This window comes from Streptopelia decaocto (assembly GCF_964273445.1).
Source record: "Streptopelia decaocto genome assembly, chromosome: 14".
Classification (NCBI taxonomy): Eukaryota; Metazoa; Chordata; class Aves; order Columbiformes; family Columbidae; genus Streptopelia; species Streptopelia decaocto.
This window is the reverse complement of record NC_138669.1, coordinates 13,491,898-13,514,894: the sequence shown is the minus strand read 5'-3', so window position 1 is coordinate 13,514,894 and position 22,997 is coordinate 13,491,898. Positions and strand designations below refer to the sequence as shown.

General features: G+C 46.7%; 1 protein-coding gene across 1 annotated transcript in view; it reads right to left on the bottom strand.

The window, feature by feature from the left end:
* MMP24 (matrix metallopeptidase 24) overlaps positions 1–22,997 on the bottom strand; it is a 46,247-nt gene that overhangs the window by 3,632 nt on the left and 19,618 nt on the right. The window contains exons 5-7 of the mRNA XM_082065267.1: positions 14,052–14,213; positions 2,077–2,291; positions 780–918 (exon numbers count right to left, since the gene is read on the bottom strand). Of these exons, the coding sequence (XP_081921393.1) occupies positions 780–918; positions 2,077–2,291; positions 14,052–14,213 (516 nt within the window). The remainder of the gene's footprint in view (positions 1–779; positions 919–2,076; positions 2,292–14,051; positions 14,214–22,997) is intronic.

Below are 22,997 nucleotides of genomic sequence, written 5' to 3'. Positions count from 1 at the left end.
ATGAAAAAGCTGCTCCTCCTCTTCATTTTGAACCTGAAACCTGATTTCATTTGCTGCTCCTCAACTTGTTTTAGAAGAGACGCTATACAACCTTTTCCATTTACCGCCTCTAGGCCAGTCATGATTCCGAAGACCTGTTCATGCCCTTTGTCATCCCTCATCCGGACTGAGGAGTTTCTGCAGGTCAGCCCATACTCTTTGATCATTTCTGTTGCTTTTCTCTGAGCCTTCTCAAGTGGTAACACACTTTACTGAGCTGAGGGCCTGAGGCTGCGCACATCAGTGCAGAAGTGTTTGTGTACGGGGGCAGGCCAATGCCTTCCAGCCACGGTTCCGTGCTTGCGCCTTGCTCTGTTACAGGATCCTGTGCAGACACTGTCACGGGGCAAGGAGCTCATGTGGGGCCCAGCATAAGGTTGGACACTTTGTCTCTTTAGGAGACAATTGTCCAGAAATGTGTTTGGGAGTGCCCTACACCTGGAGAGGCCCCAATGCCCTGCGAAACGTGTTGTAGGAGACAGGTGGGAGACTGACGGTCCTTGGGAAACAGGAGCTATTTCTTGCTATCACATGGAAGCCAACTTCCAGTCATCGCTATTATATTTATACAGAGATTGTCCTGGCAAGGCCAGCCCACACTAAACTATATTTTGAGGAGTTTTAGCTGCTTGAAGTGTCCCCTTGTAAAAGGACGAGCATACCTGTTTTCACCATCGTTATGCCATAAAGGACTGTGACGTGAGGTGGGTGCAGTAGGCTGTCACAGATATGTACCGTACCTTTAAAGAAAACGAATTTCCCATCAGACCGCTCATAGGCTGCATCGATCTTTGCGGGGAGGCCTTTCCAGAACTGCTCGATTTGCATGGGATATCCCTCCTGCACTCGGTTGTTGCGCAGGCGCCAGAACCAGCGATCCTGAGAAAAACAGAAGTGTCTTCAGACTATTTTTATCTTGCAGTCAAACCAGGCTGGGTGTCCAGCATTACTAAGCCCTGCCTAGGCCCCGTAAGCATTACAGACAAGTCCGGTTCAGTGACAGCTCCAACCAAGACCAACACTGCAGTGAGGGAAGCGCTTTGTGGGGAAGATGGCAGCCAAAAGGGTGAGAAGTTGATCACTGGTGCTGTGAAAAAGGTAGAAAGGAGAGGGAAAAGGAGCTATGGACTTGCTTCAGGTCCATAGTTATCAGTGTTATGAACCCATTTGTGAGTGACCTCTCCACGTGTCTTGTCACTGAGGTGTCACACTTGTCCTGGCACAACTGGTGCTCAACTATCACAGACCCCTACACAGCCTTAATGTTACCCAGGGACTGTGTGAAGCACAAAGAGGCACAAAGGAGTTAACAAATATGCCTTTAGATATAAGATCATTAAATCCATAAACGGATTAAGAAGCCATAACTGATGCTCAGGGCTGGCTGAGGGCAGCACAGAGCTTGTGACACTTCTCCCGGGTACCACTCCAGCCTTCAGCTGTTTTCAGTTCAGGCATTTTCTTCAACTGACGTGGTTGGTCCATTTAATGACCTTCACTACAGCCCTCTCCACATTCACACCAACTGGGCAGAGGGAAAGCTACAGGTATTTTGGGAATGGGACCATGTATTTCCATATTCAAGGCATTCTGGCGGGGTAACCGAGCAAAGCCTCTCCTTCCTCCCTGGCTGTAGCTGCCAGGCGAGATCGACTCAAGCTCCCGAGAGCTCCGGTGGGCCGGGGGCTCCGCGGGCCCGGGGTCCGGCGTGTGCACATGGAGGCTGCGGGGTGGCCCTGCTGAGGTCCCGCACAGCGTTCCGGCCGCACAGGGGGCTCTGCTCTCAGCTTGTGGTGTCTGAATCCTCCGACAGCTCACGTTTTGATGCCTGGGCATCCTGCGAATGGCATCAGGCGCTGTTTCCAAATACTACAGAGCAAATCTGCTTACACTTCCTTCTAATGTTGCTCATTCATCAGCCCCGGAGAAACAGAGCTATTTTCAGACATTTCAAATCTTGCTACCTTATGCTTCTATTAATCTTTCCCAGCAATGAAACTAAAGAAAGACACATGGGTAAGCAGGAATTCTTAGTACCTTGAAAACAAACATTTCTCCTCTGAAGAGAGCCACGGTGTTAAAGTTGCCGTCGCAGATGTTGGGTTTTGCGCCAGGAGGAGACGGCCGATCCCCCAGAGGAGGACTGGGAGGCCTCGGCTGCCTCTCGTGTTTTCTTTCTGAAGTTGAATGAATTCTGCGAACGGGAAGAGTCGGTAAAGGTCTGGTCGGCTCCAGGGGCTCTATAGGAGGACCTAGCAGTGAAAAGAAACATGTTCAGCGAAGTGGACAAGTTTGGATCTTCTGCGCTTCCCTTGAAGGTTTTAAAAGGCAACAGTCTGGATGAATGACGAAGAATTTACAAACTCCTTACGCTGAGCTCATTCCCTAGAAATGGGGAGCAGAACACGATGCGTCCACATGTCAAAGATGTCCCAAAACAGATGAGCGGTAAGAACTGAACAAGAGCTGGTATGTTTTATTGTAGGTCCTCCCAAGGAGGCTGGAGCTAAAAGGAAGGAGGAGCCGCACCAACCACGTTCCCAGCTGAAATGCGAGGTGAGAACCCTTGAATAGAAATGTTTAGTAGACTATGGAAAAACAAAACAAACCAAAAGACAACAAAACAAAATAAAAGCCAAAGCAAAACCAGAAAGAAGTTAGGGTGTGAAAACCAGTGCTGTGATAGCAGGGGAACCACAGGGGAATTTAGAAATTTGAAAGCAATTACTTTATTAGTACCAGTCTTTGCTTTCAGCACACGATGGGAACTCTGGCGAACAGCCGAGGGAAGGGACCATGCGCTGGTTCAGACGATGCTCCCACAAGCACAGCTCCCCCTCCAACCCTCCCCAGCCCAGCTCTGGGATCTGACAAGAGTTTTAAAGATTTATAAATATACAAGTGACTTGGGCTTGGAGGAGGGGTGGTCTCTTAAACCAACTCTGCCATAAGACAATCCTATTAACAGTGATAAAATCAGGACCAAATCAAGTTAAGAGAATCACAGATTTATTGTTGCTTCTCAGAGAAGGCCACAGGTTAGTAGGGCAATAAGCAGAAGGCTACTAGACGCAAGAGATTTTGGCAAGTTTGATGCAATCCAACAGGATTTGATTGTTTATTTGCATGGATTATGGTGTCGGTCTGTCTCTGAACAGTGCTTTTGAAGGGCCATGTAGAGAGACTGCCGGACAAAGCTCCTGCAGTGGGCAGAGCGGGGCTGATGTGGCTGTGGGTCAGCCCCCGTGTCGGGGGCTCGGCAGCCGCTCCGAGGTGCTTCCCACCCCCGGTGTCCCCGAACACGTGTGTGGGACACGGCTCATCCTCCCGGGCTGGCAGGGCCTCGGTGACGCTGTTGTGGTGATTGCCGTGCCCGGACCCGGAGGAGGAATTTATGGGTGAGGATTCAGGTGCCCGAGGAGGCTGCGCGTCTCTGGGATTAGAAGAGAACTTCTGCGCGTAAACATTTTGAATTGCGCTGCCTAAAACGATGGTTCGGTGCCCGAGTCCCCATGCCAACTTAGCTCTTAAATGTTCCATTTCCAAAGGGTTCCCATAATGAATGAGTGCTGGAAGGGTGGTGGGGTTAGTGACAATCATCACAAAGACATCCTCTGAGAAATCCATCATATTGAATTGTTATCAGGTTATAACTGTAAGAAACTTCTGTGTCGGTTTCACAGATACTATGTTCAGAAAGTACCAGTCAGACAATAACAGTCCGAGTTGCTGCAGGACCGGCCAGAAACCTGCACCTGGAGTCCCGTGATGAGCCTCGTGCTCCCGGGGCAGATACCGCACGTTTTCCTGATTTCAAGCCATGGAAAATTCATAGCAAACTGTTCCGGTGATTAGGCCCTGTCATTGCTAAGCCTGTGTCTGACCTGTCTGCGTCTGTGCAGCTTACACTCAGTATTTTTTTCTTATCTTTAGTGTTTCAACATTTAATTATTCACACATCTTGATGATGATGCTTTTAAAATTATCTTTAGTGAGCTAAATAGACCAGTTCCTTCTGTCTGTTGCTGCTTGCTCTGCTGTCTTTTGGTTTTAAGATCTTGAGATTTACTCTTGGAGCTCTTTTCTAAAGCTTTTCAAATGGATCATTATATTTCTTCGAGGTTATTTGTCCTCATAATGTGATATTTTGTGCCATATGCGATTTTTCTTAGCAACTATTTTTATTTACTTTTATTCCAGGACTTTACTAAAAGACATCAAATATTGCGCACAGAAATCTTTTAGATGAGGATTCTCTGTTAATAATTATTCTTGGAAAGCTGTCCACATGGAACAGATAAAAATATTATAGAATCATAGAATAATTTCAGTTGGCAGAGACCATCAGGATCATCGAGTCCAACCAGAACCTAACCTAACTCTACCACTAACCCATGTCCCTGAGAACCTCGTCTAAACGCCTTTTAATATACTTGATACTTGACATTGACTATACTTGATACTGTGTATTTCTCATCTCCCTCTATTCTTAGCTGTTCAGTGCCCAGTATCTTAGCAGACCATAAGTTATTTTAAATAAAATTCCCAAACTGTGCTACTGCTCCTGCTAGTGCTCTGTGAATCTTCCCCAAATGGCACAAGCAAAGCTCTGCAGCCATCGCCTGCCACGGGAGCAGCAGGACTGGACGCCCTTGTCAGCCAAGAAATTTGCTTATCGGCTTTTTGGCCGAAGCTGAGCTGGCGGATGCACTTTTGGGGCGCACCAGGACACTGCAGCTGCAAACGGGCAGCACGGGGCACAGCCAGAGCTAATCCACAACCACCCCCTTCCCGAAACGCAGCCTGAGCGGGTGTCAGGTCCTCAGCGCTCGACTGACTGCACCCCGTCCCCCGTCACTGCGGCACCCACAGGCTGTGACTCGTCCGCTCAGGACCACAAGCGCTCACTTGCACTTGAAGCCCAGGAATGCTCTCCTGCTCTCCTACTCTCCCTCTCCCAGGGTTACTTTAGCCACGATGCAGAAAGAAAAGCACAGAAGAGCCAGCTCTGTGTGCTGAACGCCAGCACTCCCGCCTGCCGAAATGCCGTGTGCCAGACGGTTCTCTTTCAGAGACAGCCCCACAACCTAACAGGCAGTACAGCCCTCTCCTGAGACCAAGCACAGCGCGTTTCCCCAGCAGGAAAGCGCTCTCTCACAAAACCAAAATCCTTCTTGGTGGGGAGTTCTGGACTGGCATTTCTGGGACTACTGGCTGCTCCAAGAATGGCAACTGCACACGCACTGACGGGCAGAATCACAGCGCTTCCCAAAACCCTCGGGTAGCAAAAGCCTGTTTCCCTGTCACTGTCACTCAGGTGAGGTGTTTTTTGCCATTTGCTGACACGGCTGCAGGTAAGTGACCGCGGGTGAAGCCCTGGGCTGTGCAAAGGCGGCTCCTCCACGAGCTGGTTGCACTGCTGGGCCGGGCTGGTTGGATGGGTCGGCACAGGGGGACGGGCTGCACAGGACGGGAATGGGGAATGTCCCAGGCCGATCTCACACAAAGCAAGTTCTGGTTTGTTTGGATGGGATGTGATGAGCACATTGTTCAACCCCTGCTTGGGTGAATTACAGGAGCAGGAAACTGGTAACCTGACTTGGCTGCCAAAAATGGCACTTGGTGCCAATTACAGTACCTGAATAAATTAAGTTTGAAACCCAGTGATTTACATATTTGGTGAAGATAGGAAATGCCTGCATTAAGGAAAGAACAAGCAGTGACTTAGCGCACACTGCGGGTCTCTCATCAAACATGACGCCTGTGCTGCCATCCATGTGGCTTTGAGTGGATGTGTTTTGTAAATAACGTTGAGAAGAACTCTAATGCATGTCCTACGTGATAGGATTCTCCTGCCAACAGACTGATACAACGATCATCTTTCCAAATGAGACTGGAGCACGATGCTACAGAAGCACAAGAGAGGTTTGTTCCCTCCCGTTGGCAAGAGGCTGCTGCACAACGACCAAGTCAAAAATGCATTTCTGTTGCCGCAGATGGATCAGAAAAGCCTCTTTTGTGGTCAGTTTAATTAATACAGTGAAGCAACTTCATCAGATGGCTATTTGGTAGTTTGCAGAAAACCTCCACCAGTTCCAGCACAGGACGGATCCCCGTGTTGTGAGAGGCGGCCAGGAGCAAACTCACAACCTGACTGTAAGGAGGACTCCAAAGAGCTCTGTTGCCCTTAAACACGGCGAGGTGTGCGGCAATCGGCAATGCTGAGAGGGGAAACCGTCTGGGATGGACTCAAGAAGTCACCGTGTGTTACGTATTCAAACTGCTCACAGAGTGTGAAAGGGAGTGACTGCCAAGTGGAGGTGGTTCTGCTTCTCAGACACAGCAAATCGACAGAAATGCTCAAATCAACAGCAGTTCTGGATTTCCAGAAATAACAAACCAAAACCTCCATGCTTTGAGAGAAGAGAGCAGAATTAAGAGTTTTATAGGGATGGCCAAGAGCAGCAAGGTAAGGACATGACATTCATTTTATCCTCTCTCTTTTAAGGGAAAAAAGGGTGAGACAGGAGTAATATCTAAAACAAATTATGATGAATGTGCCTGATGCATCACAAAGACACGACAGCAAGGTACAGAATAGGGACTACGGTATTGTGGTCATATGCTTAACATCTCATGACTTAACATCTCATGCATGATCGGAGTTACGAAAGATTCACTCCCTCTTCACAAGCGAGGAGCACTCGTGGACCAGGTCACAGCAGCCGTGTGCAACTGTCTCATGCTCAACTTAGGTGCCCAAAGTCTGTCTCAGTCTTCTGTAAAGAAGAGCAAAGTTAAAATAGCACCTGCCACCCAGAGGACCAATGCAAAGGTTTTAATTAGCCCTAAGATGCCGCTGAAACAGAATGCAGTAAACTTGCAGCAGCAGTTGTACATGCTGCGGTCAGGATGGTACAAATCAGCAACGAGTCAGGTGAACCAGAGATTTGCATTAACTGAAGCATTTGCTACAGCATCGGAAAGAGATCACAAGTCAGGACCAATGATGGAAGCTGGGCCACCGCATGTCCTCATTGCTCTGAAGGAGGCGCCCAGCACTCACAAGGCTCCCCACACATTTTGCAGGTGGTTCTGCAACTTGCTTGGATACAGACCTGGTCACTTCACTTCAAATATTCCTCTTACTGTCTTTCCCTGACAGCCATGGACATTTCCTTGCTATCTTTCTTGTTTTTATACATGTGGGCCTTCTAATTTGTCCTGATTGAGGTATTGTCTCCTCTTGCAGGTATACAGATTGAATTTTTATCTTTAATCGCTTTGTCACGGAGTGAGGGCGGACTCACAGCTAAAGGTGGAAGGTCCTGCAGCTACGCACATGCAATGAGCAGAGGAGCACACATACATCATGAAAATCCTTGTGTCCAAGCGCTGGGCAGGCAGAATCTGCTCTGCAGCGAGGGGGATGGAAAGCAGAAGCACAGCCTGTCCACTGCTGAAGAAAGATGCTATCTTGTAAGACCTACGCCACTTCAGAGCACGACCTGGCATGAAAGCAGAATGAACAGACTACATACAGTTTGGCACTCATTACTGTTTCCAGAATCTCATCACAGTGACCGCCCTCCAAAGCAGATGGCTAAAGGCAGGATATAACAGGTTTATGAACAGCAGAGATGACCGTGTGAACAAAGAGTGACTTAAGAGCTGCTGGCACCTTGGCATTTAGTACAGGAAATGATTACACCCACCACCGATATCACTAACCAGGCAGCATCGCATGCAAATCACAGCCTCCATCACTGTGTTCCCAAGCAACTTCAGAAAATCGGTCAGAGCAAACCTCAGTGAGAGAAAAATGAAGTGAGAGAGGCTATCGCATGGGTCTGCAATTGGGCCTGAACCCAGTCACTAGTTATTGCACGTGATCCCAGCACCGGAGCCGAACCCCACCTCGCATGAACCTGCAGCCACTTCCACACAGGAAGCAGGTAAGAAACCTCCTGGAGCTGGAAACTCTGAGTTCTGGAGGAAAGCAACTTGCTGGGACTTTACAGACACTGTGTGGAGAAGAAGATTTTCTTCCTCTCTATCACAAGCAAGGCAAAGAATATGTCAGAAAGCTTTTGGGTCACAGCAGATCACCTTCAGAGTGTGACTTCCACCACTGGCACTTAGCCTCCTCCCTTCATGCTTCCTCTGTCGTAGACCATCTGAATACCAAGGTGACCTGTGAAGATAACACAGAGAGAGGAGGCATTTAGGAGCCACTGTGTCGATAGTTGAGGACAAAATATAATTGTACTGTCCTCCTGGCTATTGACAGAGTGTTCCCTCAACTGCACAGCACCTGCCTGGAGGCTCGGCATCCTGCCCGGCTCAGCACCGTCACAGCAGCGCCAGGCGAGCCAGGGGCTCTCCAAGCCTGCAAGGGCACAAGATGCCCTTTCCTTTCAGATCGGGGGAGAAATTGATCCACCTGCAAACAAAGGCCTGTCTTTATCTTCTTAATATTCACTCCAAGACTAGAACGATCAGCCAGACTACAGGCAGGCAGGGGTTTTGACTAACACACAGGGGTTTCTTGGTTGTGCAAAGCTGAGCTGCCTGCATGTTTCTGCAGGGCTGCACCAGCTGTCCAGGCATATGGTTTCAAATCAAAATGCAGGATCCAAATGAGCCAGGGAGAGTGAGAGAAACCCACCTGGCTGCTCTGCAGACTCCAAGGCGGTGGAGAGAGGTTCCTGTTCATGTTAAATGAGGTAGCTGCCAACAAGCTATCTCAGGGACAAGAGACGGTCTATCCACAACAGCTCAGAGCTCAGGAAGGACTCACTTCCCTTGCTTACTCAATAAACCTGTCCACAGAGCACATTGCACCCCAGTGCACTCTGGTCTGCAGAATAAGCCCCAGCACCCCCAGCACCCCCAATGGCTGGGCAGTCGTGGCCCTCGTGATCATCACTGGGTGGCAGGGAAGTTTCTTGAGCCCTTCTCGCATAGATGTTCTCCTCTGGATGACCAGCAGCCACCCAGGTGACAGAGCACTCACCTGGGAGACAACTGTCCATGCCTGCAACCCCTGCTTGAAGCCAAAAGGAATGCTCTCCTCGGCACTCTAACCAGCCAATTCACCTTGCGGTTGGGTTCTCTGCTTTGGGTGCAAGAAAACTGAGTCCAAAATTCCCAGGCTTAGGGAGGCAAATGATGAGAGCTTGGGGCTCTGCAAGATGCTCCAGCTATGGTACTTGCAGCCCAGCTCCCCCCGTGGCAAAGCTTTAGGAAGCCTGACATGCTCCACTGCAAACCAGAACATTTTTTTGTACTCAGAGAGATCTGTAGGATGAGAGAAGCATTTCACCCCCAGCCAGAACATAAAGCAGTGTTTCTCCATCAGCTGAGAAACCTCCCAGGAGAGGTGGGACCCCCAGCTCCCCTTTGTCAGGACGGTCAGCACGATCGGCTCCCTCCCCTCACACCAGGGCTGACGGGGACATGGGTGAGCTCTCCACGGGCAGGTAGGCCACAAGGACAGCACCGGGAACCAGGCAGTTACTCCCTGCCGGTTTTTCGGAGGAATGGGAATGGAGACCTGGCATACAGCAGCTGAGACTCGGTGGATGCACCAGAGGTGAGTCTGGTATTTCCTCCTGGGTTCAGCACAGACAGGAGGACAGGTGCAAATGAGGGGACGTAACATAGAGAGGGAGTGTTGAATCTCTGCAGCATGCCAGGGATGTGGCACCAGGGCAGATCCCTCCAGCTCTCTTATTGCCACACGTTTTCCTTCCCCTGCCCTCGTACAAGTACAGCATCATGGGGTATGGACCCAAAAGTCACAGATCTTGCAGCTTCTATAGATAAGGTCTTGGATGTTACTCTGTTCTCTTCCCAAGTTCAAGAGGACATTATCAGAAAACAGCCCCAGGCCTAACATGTCCAGGTTCTGCACAACAGCAAAGCTTGCTCTGATGGTCCCACTCACAATGCAGTGTCATGACGTGGAACATTTTGCACCAGGTTTTTCTGCTGTTTCCTCATGAGCCATCTCACACATACACATAGGTTACAAGGATCTGGGATTGCTCCATGGGCTGCCATTGGGAAAAGGGGAGGGAGGCTGTGAAACCCGTGTGTACTGAGGCCGGCACAAGGTGCTGTTTGCTCACGGACACTGTGCCCTGCTGATCTGGTTCCTGGATGTCAGAGCTGCTGCTGTCTACTTCCTTGGCCAAGGGCTGGTGTGGTTTCATGACCACCCAGGACCTCAGCCCTCAAGGGCTGGATGCAGCATGTACACTGGGCTGGGAACTCTGCTCCTGAGCTGCAGAAAAGATGTGTGAGGTTGACACATCCTCAATGAGGACCCAGATCCTTGAGGTTCTCTCCACGCTTAATGATTTGGTCTGTCTTTAAGCGATGAGGAGACCTTTCCTTTGTGACCTTAGGCTTTGAAAGGGCCTCAAAGGTAACAGCCTGGCTTACCAGCTCCAGGCATCTGTGTAGACATGAGTGTTTTCCTGCACATCATGTCAACCCCTCTGCTCCCCAGACATCGTGTCAGAAGAGTCACTGCTAACATGAAAGGCTGTTTCATTGTCAACTGCTAAAGGGCAGGACGTGAAGAACAGGAGAACCAGCGCTGATGGATAAGCAGTGCATGCTGTGGGACAAAGCCACAGCTGAGCTTGTCTCCTTTCTCTATCTGCACTGCAGCCCTGACTTCAGCACCAGCAAAATTAAAAGAGGCAGTCAACTCAACAGAATATCCAGGGGACCGACATAATGTTATTATTGCCAGTTTAATTCCTTCCTGGGCATGTCAATTGTGACACGGGTACATAAGTACAATGGGAGATAGCCACCTGAAAAAGAAGTGCAAAGAACAGTATGATACCTCCTCATTTTATCACGGAACACGCATCCAGAAGCACTATCAGAAGACAGAAATAGTGCTGACTTGTCTTACAGTCTGCTCTGGCACACACGGTGAGCTGCTGGCATTTTCATCGTTAGCCCATAAGTGGACATAACATTGACCCCATACTAACCAGCATGAAGCACAAACAAGAGTTCACATCACCTACTGTCTCTTTAGGTGAGTTTTGAAATAAATCCAGCAGAAAATAACTTAATAATTCAACAAATCATTATATGACAGATTTAGACATATTTCTTTTCTAATGGATAAACACAGATACAGCATAAAAGTACATTTGAAACACATCATTCTCAAAAGGAGACAAAATGGACTTAAGCTTTTGTAGAGCCTCTGTTCTTTTTTCTAGCAACTTCAGTGGAATGAAAAATTGGAAGTTTTAATTGAATTTATTTTAAAAAAAAAAAAGATATTATAGGCCAGGCAGTGGCTCTGGCTCTGACTTATTCTGCATAATAGATTCTTAAATAATACATGTTGAGCACATGCTGCACTGTAGATAAAGTCAAAGCAGCAAGAAAGCAGGAGGGTTTGATTTTGGACAGGTGCTCTGGTAGGTTTTGGCATTCCCGAGGCACAACAAAGCAGATTGGCACTGCGGAAATAAAACATGTCAGTTGAACGCTCCTGCTGATGCCACAAGAAGGATATTTCAGCAGTCCTTCCTCAGCCATAAGGATATCAGATGAAAGGATCTGTTTTCATATCTCCAGTTCCAGGGAGAAACACAACTTGCATTTTCCATCTTTTCTTTGTGAACCATAAGAGTAAAACCCAGTTTTAAACCTAACTTGAGTTTTTAGACCATAACTCTGTGCTAAGGACTGAAGTCTCTACCTGGGGAACCAAAGCTCCTGCTGCAGAAGCTGCCGCTTCTCCCGCAGGACTCGTTATCTCCACAACCACCATCGCCGCTCCCAACCCACAGGCCTCAGGGAAGACTCTCGTGTGATTCCACGACAGCCAACAAACTAATTCCTAATTCCTGCCTGCACCGGGCAGTAATTCATTCACGCTGCTTTTTTTTCAAGCTGAGCTGAAATTTTAAGCACATTATATTGCATAACAGAGAATCTTAACACAGTACGTGGCTAAAGTTTAATGTCACTACACGCGACAAACAAGCGGCAGTGCAGCGGTGCTGCTGAGCCCTCTGCTCCGTCACTGCGGTGCACGAGACGCCATCAGTGCTCTCACAAACTGTCAGGGCCCTGAGGACACTAACAGGCCTTAATGTCCCTGACCAGTGTCACCTGCACCCCCACCCACAGGCCCAGGAGCCCCAGCTGAGCTCAGGCCTGGGCCCTGGGCCCAGCCCAGGCCGTGCTGGGGGAGCGCTGGGCCCAGCTCAGACACAGCTGATCCTGGTTTGAACCACTAATGTGAAGCAGCACGGCTGTCAATTCTTTATCTGCTCCCTTTCCAAAGAGGTATCTGAAAACAGAAACCAGTCATTTTTTCTTGATTGCACTTTCACTGTCAGCAATAAATTAAGATTCTTTTTTTTTTTTTCTTTCTGATTAGTTAAAGTTCACAGGAACTAATTCAACATTTCAAAATAGAACCAGTGTAATGTCATTTTAGCAGCTTTCAAAAATGAAAACTTAGGTATATTATTTAATGCAAATTTAATACTAGCACTTTGTTTCAAAACCATCAAGAGTTTGTTATCCTGAGTATTTGAACACATACTATGTTAAAGTATGCCATGTGACATACCATATGACAATGGCCATGCAACTTCATCCTGGTAACGAACAATACAAAGAAATCTTCAGCTGCACGAATGCGAAGAGCCAGTTCCCCCTGGGTGTACCTCAAGCCATCTTATGCTGGACTTCACTTGGATATCTGCCTCACGGTGAGATGAACCAACTGCACTGTACAAATGCCTGTTTTTCCCATTGTCCAGACAGGAGCCAGGGAAACTGGCCCAGAAAGAGATTTCTCTTCTTTAAGAATCTACGTTTGAACACACAAATCTCATTCCAGTCCCCCCCCCAAAAAAAAATAATCAGATTGAAACAATTGACATACATCTTAGACCTCGGAGGTCTTGCTGTGCTGCTTTAGAGTCTTATAGGTCTTGGCACAAATTCTGTTGGCAGTAATTTAAAATTCACTGGCAGACCACTGATGTAAATGTTAACTAGTTTCAGGTGCCACTGATCCAAGCAGCAATCCCTTAGGAACACCAGCTTCCCCACTGAGAACCATTTTATAAGGTTTTTTTCAGGTTTTATTCATCTATTATCTGCTTTACCAGTACCGGGAACTAATAGTTGACTCCAGAGGTCAAGCAGCTTGCATAGCGACATAGCATAGTTGCTCTATGCCACACTTTTTAAGTAACCTCTCTGTCAAACTTTCCTCAAATAATGAAATCAGGGATGTTTGACAAAACCTGTTTTCCATGGGCTGCCACCGACCGTATCCATTAGCATCTTCCAGCTCAGCCTCCCCTTCACTGTGGCTCCTCAAACTTGTGTTTCCCTCTGCTCCCAGAGCCTCCTTCAGCCAATAATTCTCTGAAAACCCCTGTCCTCACACCCTGGCATCCGTGACCCTGTCACACAGTGCCACATCACCTCCAGCCATAATCCCTCCACCTCCTTTGCTCTCTCTTTTCCTTAAGCCCGTATCTTTCTGGCACATGTTGTACAACAACATTCAGCTGAAGAGTAAAAGAAGTCAAGTCTTCCCTAAGAAGATCCAAACTTTTTTTTTTTTTCTGTGCCTTCTATATATGGAGAAAAAAATGAGTGCATAAACACCTTTTACCTTTCCTTGATGTTCCATGTTCTTCACATTCCTCCCCTCTATTTGCCTGTTTTTCCCTTTCTAGTGCTCCTTGATATCAGGGACACAGCGAGGGATGGAGCAGCAGCGAGATCAGAGACCTTTGGTTACCCTGACTTGTGCAAAGCTATTGCCACCGGCACAGTTGTTTGACCCTTGGCTGTGGATCAAGGGCTTTCAACAGTTCATGGTTCAGCTATGCAGGAAATCCCACCAGCTGTGAGCATTTTGGGGGCTACCTGTCTGCAGCTGTGAAATGCTCACTAGACTCGAGCTCAGTGTAAGTAGATGAGTAGACAGTGTTGCTCACCATAGATTTTCTGAATTCCTTGGAGGTCATCCTGGGGCAGTTTGAAGTTGTGTGTTTCCATGTACTGGTAGAAAGGAGCCATGATGGCACTGGGATCATTGGAGTGTTCCAGCCCCAGCGCATGTCCCAGCTCATGGACGGCCACCAGAAAGAGATCGTTCCCTGCGGAAGGAAGGGACAGTGGGTTAGCACACAGCCACAGCCTGACGCAGCCCCCAGCCCCACTTCCTCGTAAAGCAAGAAGCGAACTCTTAGCTGTCCCATTGCACAGCAGGTCACAGTGCCAGGGTCAGCTCCTGAGGTGGTGTTAGTCCTGGAATTCCGTGCAGGTTTTATGGTCATTGTCACAGAATGTGCAGGAGGCTCCTTGCCCATGAGCACCCATCCCCATGAGCACCCTCAGCCAGGGTGCATGGAGCGAAAGGATACAACTGCAGACTCTTTTGTAGATGCTTTATAGAAAATGGCCAACAAAACAGACGGCTCTGATACCATTGCCTCCTTACTGGGAGCTGCCAGGAGAGGTGAGAGCACTGCCAGTGTGGGAAGGGAGCTTTGTCCTCCTTCTGAGTCCTCCGGTGCTGTGCTCTGACCTGAGCTGCGCTACCAAATGCTACAGGAGATCTGTAAGGCACCTGGTAAGACAGGAGGAAGGACAGAGGAGACCAGGGCTGACACCCATGTAGTACCTGGGACAACCCCATCTCCTCTAGCACAGGCTCCTCAACGTGCTTTTACTTTGCTGGACTCCTGGCACTGCTGTGTCTGCGGGAGGGCGTGAGCACCAGCACCACCATCCTGCAGAGCCACACAGGGAAAGGCTGGGTTGGATCCCAATGGGAAGAAGGAGGAGGAGGAAGGAGAGAAGGGACATGCTCCTCACAGGAGGCTGAGGAGCCCTGTCTGGCCCAGAAGCTGGAAAGAGTACGAAGCAGGGGTACCTTCCACTCTGTGTTACAGGCATGTATTCCTCTTCAGTCCCATGGAGCTGGGACCCTCATCTCCCTGACCTACTGTGGTCCCTGGATGTCCCGCTCCATGAGGGCACCTTGACATGGGCCATGCTGTGTGAGGGATGAAGAGACAGCCAACAAGGACAGATGCCAGTCTCCTCACAACAATAAAATGCCTGAGCCCTCAATTCTGCCTGAATCAGGTTTCTCTGCTTTTTTTGGCAAGGCACTTGGCACTTCGGCAGCGGCAGCTCGATGGCTGCTTTGCAGCATCTCCAAGCAGCACATCTCCGCTGCATCTCCAGACTGCACCTGTCTTAGAGGTAACAAAGTCCGGTTTTGTGTAGACAGCTGAGCTCTCCTTAGAACAGGAGTTGCAACAGTGATTCACATAGAACTACCTCCAGTTTTTAAATAGTTACTGCTTCACTGGTACCCATAAAAACATGACACCCTAGGCTGGGGCACCTGCAAGTCTCCACAGCGGGGTGCTTTGCCAGCATCTCAAGATATCTCAAGTCAGTAACCAACAGTGCTCAACTGGTCATACATACCCCAACAAAATGGTTAAATGGTCTAAACATGTGAGCTGGAGGGCGTAAACACCTGAATACACAAGACATGTTAAAATATACGAATATACAAATGCATTTCAAATACGTGTTAAAATGCATATGTTTAAATACATATGTGGGCTAAAATTTAGCCATGTATGTATTTAAAATTCCAGAATTTCTGTATTTGGGAAATCCAAATGTGGACTAGATAATTTTTTCTCATCTGGTGTCAATAAAGTCAATAAAACATGCAACAGCGTAGTATAAAATGCATTAAGTAGTTTCACGGTAAAGTTTGGAGGACTGATCACTCTTCATGGGTTTTTAAAACCACTCAGGCTTAGAAGATGCAGCAATTTGCAAAAGCTACTAAAAGACCCAAAGACCTGCTGAAAAATAAATGGACTTACTCTTCTAATATCACTTGAATGCTCATGAAAGCATAATTTTCATTGCTGCCACAACCGCCCACACATGGAAGTCCATGGTAGAAATGCCTCAGGACAGAGCTGACTTGTATCAGAAGAGCCTCACCGAAGTCGACTTTCACCACAGGCTCACGGGCTGAGCCCACGTGCTTGGAGACCTTTTCCCTCACCAATTTGGTGGCATTTTCCCTCTTGCTGAAGTATCCCAGACAGCATGTCAAGAACTTGTCTCTGTGTAAGTCTGCATACAAATCTATGTAAGTTACTTGCCTCTATGTGTTAAACCTTTATCAGGAATGTAAGATCAGACACTATCTTCATTTAAATTAGTCTTAAATAGCCTTCAGTCACTTGTTTCTGCCCAAAACAAATGCCGGCCCACTTTACAGCTGGAAAACAGAATCACACAGACTCACATAATGGCTGAGGCTGGAAGGCACCACTGGAGCTTGTCTAGTCCGTACTCCCAGCTCAAGCAAGGTCAAGTAGAGCAGGTTGCCCAGGACTGCATTGTCAGGTTTTGAATTTCAAGTTTTTTGTATTGGGAAGCCCATACATTGCACTCCAGATGTGCTGAGCAGAAAGGAAGGATCATCTCCCTCGGCCTGCTGGCAACGCTCTTCCTAACGCAGCCCGGGACGCTCTCGGCCTTCTGTGCTGCAGGGGCACAGTGCTGACACATGGGCAACCTGGTGTCTGCCAGGACCCCCGGGTTCTGCAAAGCTGTTTTCCAGTCTGTCGGCCACCAATAAAGCCCATGGGCAGAGCTCTGCATTTCTCTTTGCCCAACTTCATTGTTTCTGTCAGCCCATTTCTCCAGCCTCTTGAGGTCTCTCTGAATGGCAGCATCACTATTTAGTATATCAACCACTCCTCCAAATTTTGTATCATCTTTGAACTTGCTGAGGGTACATTCAGATGTATCACTGAGGTCATTCATGAAGATATTAAACAGTAGTGACCTCATTATTGTCTGACACATACCCTGAACTCCACCACCTCATGGTTGCTGCTGCCAAGGATGCTACTGATCTTCACACTACCCATCAGTTCTTCCTTTTTAAGCATCAGGTCCAGCAGATCACACAGTTTTGCTGGTTCCTTGATCACCTGTGAGACAACTAGGAAGAGATCTGAGATGATCACTAAGCCCAGAAAGATGATGGCTCATACCTGAGGAAGCACGTCAACAACCACGCCTGGCCAGCTCTCCCACTATGGAACAGAAATGCACCTTTTCCTAGTTGTCCTTAAGAAATACCTGTATCTGGAGATACAGACAACTACGGAAAACAGCTGCTGCTGTCCTGTTTTACAACACCGTTTTGACTGACAGCTCTGTGTGAGGATGTCACAGAGCACTGAAAATTGTGGCTGGGGAGCTCTGCTGCCTTGCATCTAGAGGAAAAGGTCAACAGCCAGCGGACAGGTCAACACTGGAGCGGAAGAGCTTATTTCTGTAAATGGTACAGAACTTCATAGCGTGGAAGGAAAAACGTTGTTAATGTTCTCTTCAAAGGGTGGGCTAGGATTTGCTCTGAAAAGAAAACATCAAGGTGTGAAAGCCTTGCCTGAGTGCGCTTCTCTCCTCGCACAGCCCGAGCTGGGAGCTGCGGTGGCTCTTTGTGCTCTGTGACCCGCTGCTGTTTGAAACCGTCCACTCAGCCGACCGGAGCAGTCCTGACAGGAGCCGGTACCCCCATATTGTTTCTGTTGGTTCTTGAATGTGCAGTAAGGTCTCTGACCTTCATGTTCTCCACAGCTCACGTCCAAACAGCACTTTTAATCATGCCCATCTTCTTGGAGCAAGATTCAGAAAGGAGAACCAAACAGCCCAGCTTGATACTTCGCTACTCATACAGAAACAAGGTCAGGCAACCAGATGAAGCTCCTTAATTTTCTGTTCAACTCCATCCCGCGAGACCAAGTAACATGTAAAACTTGTATTCAGTGTGTAACAGCCACCTGGGTAAGACAGGAGGGTGAAGAAGGATGGACCACCCTTGCTTTATATGTGCAGGGAATGGTCCCAAGAGAAATGCAACAATTTATGCTCCTATGCACCATCTGTACAAAATAACCAGGTCTGGTCAGAGACCGGCCTGAGCTTTCTCCTTCCCGATTCTCAGGAGGCATCCAGGCCACCAACGAGCACCAGAGAGAGGATGAGCCTGGAAAACTGGGGTAGCTTCCTAAGTTGGTTCATTGGGTGAGACAGTTTGACCTGCTATGCTAAAACATAAACAAACACAGTTAATTTAGCTTTAAAGTTGCTGATGTGTTTTCCTTACCAAAAAGTTATCACCAGAGAAAGTTATACCTCAGGACACACTTATAACAATATAAAAGCATCACCTGTTACTACACCAAACTGGCTGAATGCACTGCTTATCTGACATCCAGCTTAAAAGCTCTATACTCCCCACAACCTGAAACATACTTTTTAGTTGAATTTTCTTAATTAAAAATAATCTAAATTTCTGCTCAGAATAAACCTCCTGTTAGGTGACGTATTCCCAGTTGAGCTAAATTGCAATATAATCACACATCAAAACCAGCTCTTGGTTAAGCACTCTCAAATTGTTTACAATATAATACCTTTCCCTGCAGAGGTAAGAAACACACGGGTTGTTGCAACAACACAGAGAACAATGTAGTCACAGATAAACTGATCTATGGATGATCTTCCTTCTCGTCATGAGCTCCATCACTCCTGCTTCTCTGATTTTCATCTTCAGCTGGAAAAACAGCTGTTCAATCAGACAACAGACATCTTGAGACAGGTTTTCATTTGCGAAACTGCTAGCATACGCCTTCTTGTAGTTGCATCCATTTTAATCATGCAAATCCATATCAAAACATTTTATTTGGCTAATAACTCATTGTGTAGTAGGGTATCCAATTGCTGGAGGTCAGAGAAAACACTCATTTAATGCCTCTCAGTTGACAGTAATAGGTCACAGGGATACTATTATGGCAATGTTGTGGTATTACTGCCAGTGTGTATCCCTGAGCATGACAGCTGGATATGAAGCTGCAATGAGAGTAGGTGGGCTCTGTAGAGCACCCAGCACAGTGAAAATTCAGGACAGAGCTTCTAAGACAACACAAGTACAAATAATAGTGTATATCTGATTAATAATAAAAAACCAACTGTACATCTCTGACCTTTGTCATATTAGTTTTATATTTTATGAACATGGCAACACATCTACATACTGCAGTTTACTCAGACATAATTAAAAAAGACATAGGAAGGTTAAATGTTGAAATTTTATTAAAGAATGATACTGAAGGAATCAGATCATTGTTTGTGACAATAGCATGCCTAGGATAATTACAGAAAAGATGGTGTGAACTAAACGTGCTTTAAACACACCAAAACGTTCCCTTCCACTCCAACTGTCATGTAGAAACACCTGCTTTCCAAGCACAACTTAAAGAAGCTTTAGGGCTACTCTAAGCTATGCCTTGGTTCTTGCACCTTCAGGGTGGAAGGTCTGAACGGCTCAGCAGAAGAACGTGTCATTGTTCTGCACTCCTCCATTCACCTCCACGACAGGAGCAGCTCAAGAAAAGCTTTTCAAGCTTCTGAAGACCCTGAAGAAGTGGTGATACTGCTCGTCCATTTGTTTGTGTCAAATGAGATGTGGAAAACAGCTTTCCTACCTAGAAAGGAAGAAAAGTACACGTTAAAAAGAACTAGAGGTTTAGTTTTGTTCATAAACTAGTATCGTTATTAATGTAGCGATTAATATCTTAAGGACTTCATGAAAACGCAAGAGTGTCTTCAAACAGCCTCACTGGAGGAAAAGGGAGTAACATGCAGTCTGAACAGGAACTGTGCTGCAGCCACTTTAACAAACTGATCTCCATGAGACGAGTGACTGCAGGACACAGAACCACCTTGCGTTGTAATCATCACAAAAGACAGGTGGTTTGCCTTACTGTCCCCAAACGGCAGCGAGCAAGCGAACGAGGCCTCTTGGTTGTGTCACACACCTGACACAGGTGCTGGAGTCAGAGCGTTCTGCTCAAAGACGGTCCCTTATCTTTCCAAAGTGTAGGTTGTAATTCAATAAGCAATTCAATACCAAGGCATTACCAATCCTAAAATGAAAATTCCTATTTGCCTATATCATATCATATCATATCATATCATATCATATCATATCATATCATATCATATCATATCATATCATATCATATCATTTGCCTATAGCATATCATTCCCTAGGCTGACAGAAGAGACGGTAAAGAAAAGAAAAATACTCATAAAAGCATGGAAAATGTAGATATGACTTCTATCAGTCTTAAACCAAAACTATGCGGGTGGTTTTATTTTTCTAAAGTATTTAAATATGATTTGGTCTAGAAACAGAACTTAGTACTTGCCCCAGCTGTGGAACAACTGGAAGGTGACTACAAAAAACCAAACCAAACCAAACAGATTTTGCAGCTGGCCCAGCGTGTTCCAAAGAGTTCCTGGCACACACAGCGTGGGTACAAACCAGTTTGCGCTGTTTGGGAACCTTTTTTTGCCAGTCAGGTTGAAATTATATTTAAGTCCTAGTGCTGGCAACAGAGCAGGTGCTGTTCTGGACGCTACGAGAGCAGCTCTTTGCCACAAAGAGGGTGTTTTGTACCTAGGACAGAGATTGTCCTTGTCCTCTCCAGACAAAGAAAGTTCCTGACAGGGCTGCAAAGACTGAGCAGGACTGAGAAGTAAGAGAACGGTGATGTAAAAGACGTTCCCCCTGTTTCAATGAGAACTCATGGTGGATTTGGGTAGAGCAGGCAAGGAGTACTAGTTAACGTGTCCTCAAATCTCGTGTTCCTCTTCAGAAACAGGAGAGAGAAAAAACTAAAAAGTAGTTTAAGCAGGTCCCAAGCCTGTCACTTGGTTGTGATGTCAAGATCTAGAGGACTGGGTGACATTTCAGTGCTGACGCTGCAATGAGCAGCAAACTCTTCGAGGATTAATCACAGAATCACAGACTGGCTGGAGTTGGAAGGGCCCTCTGGAGATCATCCAGTCCAACCCACCTGCTCATCTGTATTTTTATTTATTCTCTTCCTGAACGCCTGTTATTTTACTGCTCTCCCCTTCAGCAAAGGGAATGCAGCAAGTTTATTAGAGATACTGCTGCAGTTTGGCTCGCTTCACATCAACTGTTTCTGCTCTACAAAGGCAGGCAGCACAAAGAACTTGGCTCACCTTGATTCTCATGACCTGCCTTCTTGGCAGTTGGGTTTTTCTTCCTTTTTAAGGGAATGAGACATAATTTTGATCCCTATTGGCTCCTTCCTAAGAATTTCAGAGCATCTCATTCTCTGCGGAAAGAAGTAAAATATTTCACTTTGATTATACAGAAATCAATAGCATTCCAATAGCATACCTACACAACCACATTCATACTGTGTATTAAACAATTACTGACAAACGCACTGGAAAATCATTTTCTTTCTAGAACACTGTGAACATCAGTGAACATTGTTTTGAAAGTGGAATTTGCAGGTGATCCTTATTAAAGAATTTCAGCTGTAATCAATAATTATCACTGTCCATACTGTACTTTCAAATCCAGGCTGCCCTGGCACAGCAGGACTGTAATGTCACTTCTATGTGTGTATAACAACAACATTTACAAGAAAAGAAAGCACTACTTACAGAGATGCTGTCCGGTAGCAAAGAAGAAGGATCTGCAGCCAATCCTCCGCAGGTACAGGCCGGTTTCCTCTTTTCGCTTTCACAAAAGACCTTTCATTTGCAAGGGCTCTATTTACAGCCTTGGGTGTTTGGACTGACATGCCTCAAATTGTTGCCGATTTAAGCCACCTGATTTTATTTCTCTTTACTGTGGCTGGCTGTGGTGAGCCCACGTGTCTATACAGTTGCTCAAATTTGGTTCAATGTTAGCAGGTGATTTTAGAGAACTCTGGTTTATGGGAACAAGTCTCCCTGAGTAGTTACAGGATGGAACCAACGTTAAGTAGGTATGTTCTAGAGACCAAACGCTGGTCTCCTTCAATGAGCAAAAGTACTGACCGACAGCGTGACCCGGTGAAGTATCATTAAAAGACTTGATAGAATAAATTGAAATTTTAATACAATCTGTGCACCACTTCCAACATCTATATGAAAGCCTTTCAGAGAACAGGTCTCCTGAGTCAAAGGACACGTGGGTAACTTCAAAGCAGCTCTGATTTTCGCTCTGAAAAATATTGATGCTCCTTTTCAACAACAGTGCCAGAAGCCTGAAAAATAATGATGGATTCAAAATGCCATTTGTTAGAACAAAAGTCTTTAGATGTGGAGATGTTCCGTACCTGAGAAATCAGAGAAAGAACATTTTAAAAAGCATTTAACAGCCAAATAGCACAAAGATTATAAGCGCACCATGTTGCGAGTACACGTGCTCTCTGTCAAGCTGCTCGTTATACTGATACTTCATAAACTGGCTTTGCTGGCCTCAGCATTTCCATAGAAAACAAGCATGAAAAAAGTGGTAAAAGAAGAAAGGAGACAGAAAGCAAGACAAAACGCAGAGGAAATAAGAATGAATCGAGGATAAAAGACTACCAAGTTCTGGCAATGTGCTGGGTGAAGGTACCGGGTTCAGGCCACGCTTGGGTTTTCAGCCAGCGTGCACTGTGCCCGTACAAGTCAAACAAGCGGGTTGCAAGTTATTATTATTATTATAGAAAGCCAGCCTAGAAAAGTGGATAGACCAAGACAGTGTCGAAAAAAGGAGCAACAACTGGCTGTTCGTTCCTCTTTGTCCCCTCCCTCCACACAAAACATCGTGATTGTCATCAAACAAATCAAATAGGATAAGTGAACGTTTAGTCGGCAATGTTTCCAAAGTGACTGGAAACACTTGGAAGTCTTTGATAATAAAGAACTACCTGACCAGGTAAAAAAAATGCCAAATCTACTTATGCATACACCTCGATACTAGAGAAATCTGGTATATATTGGTGCCTAACACACATTCAGCGTTTAGA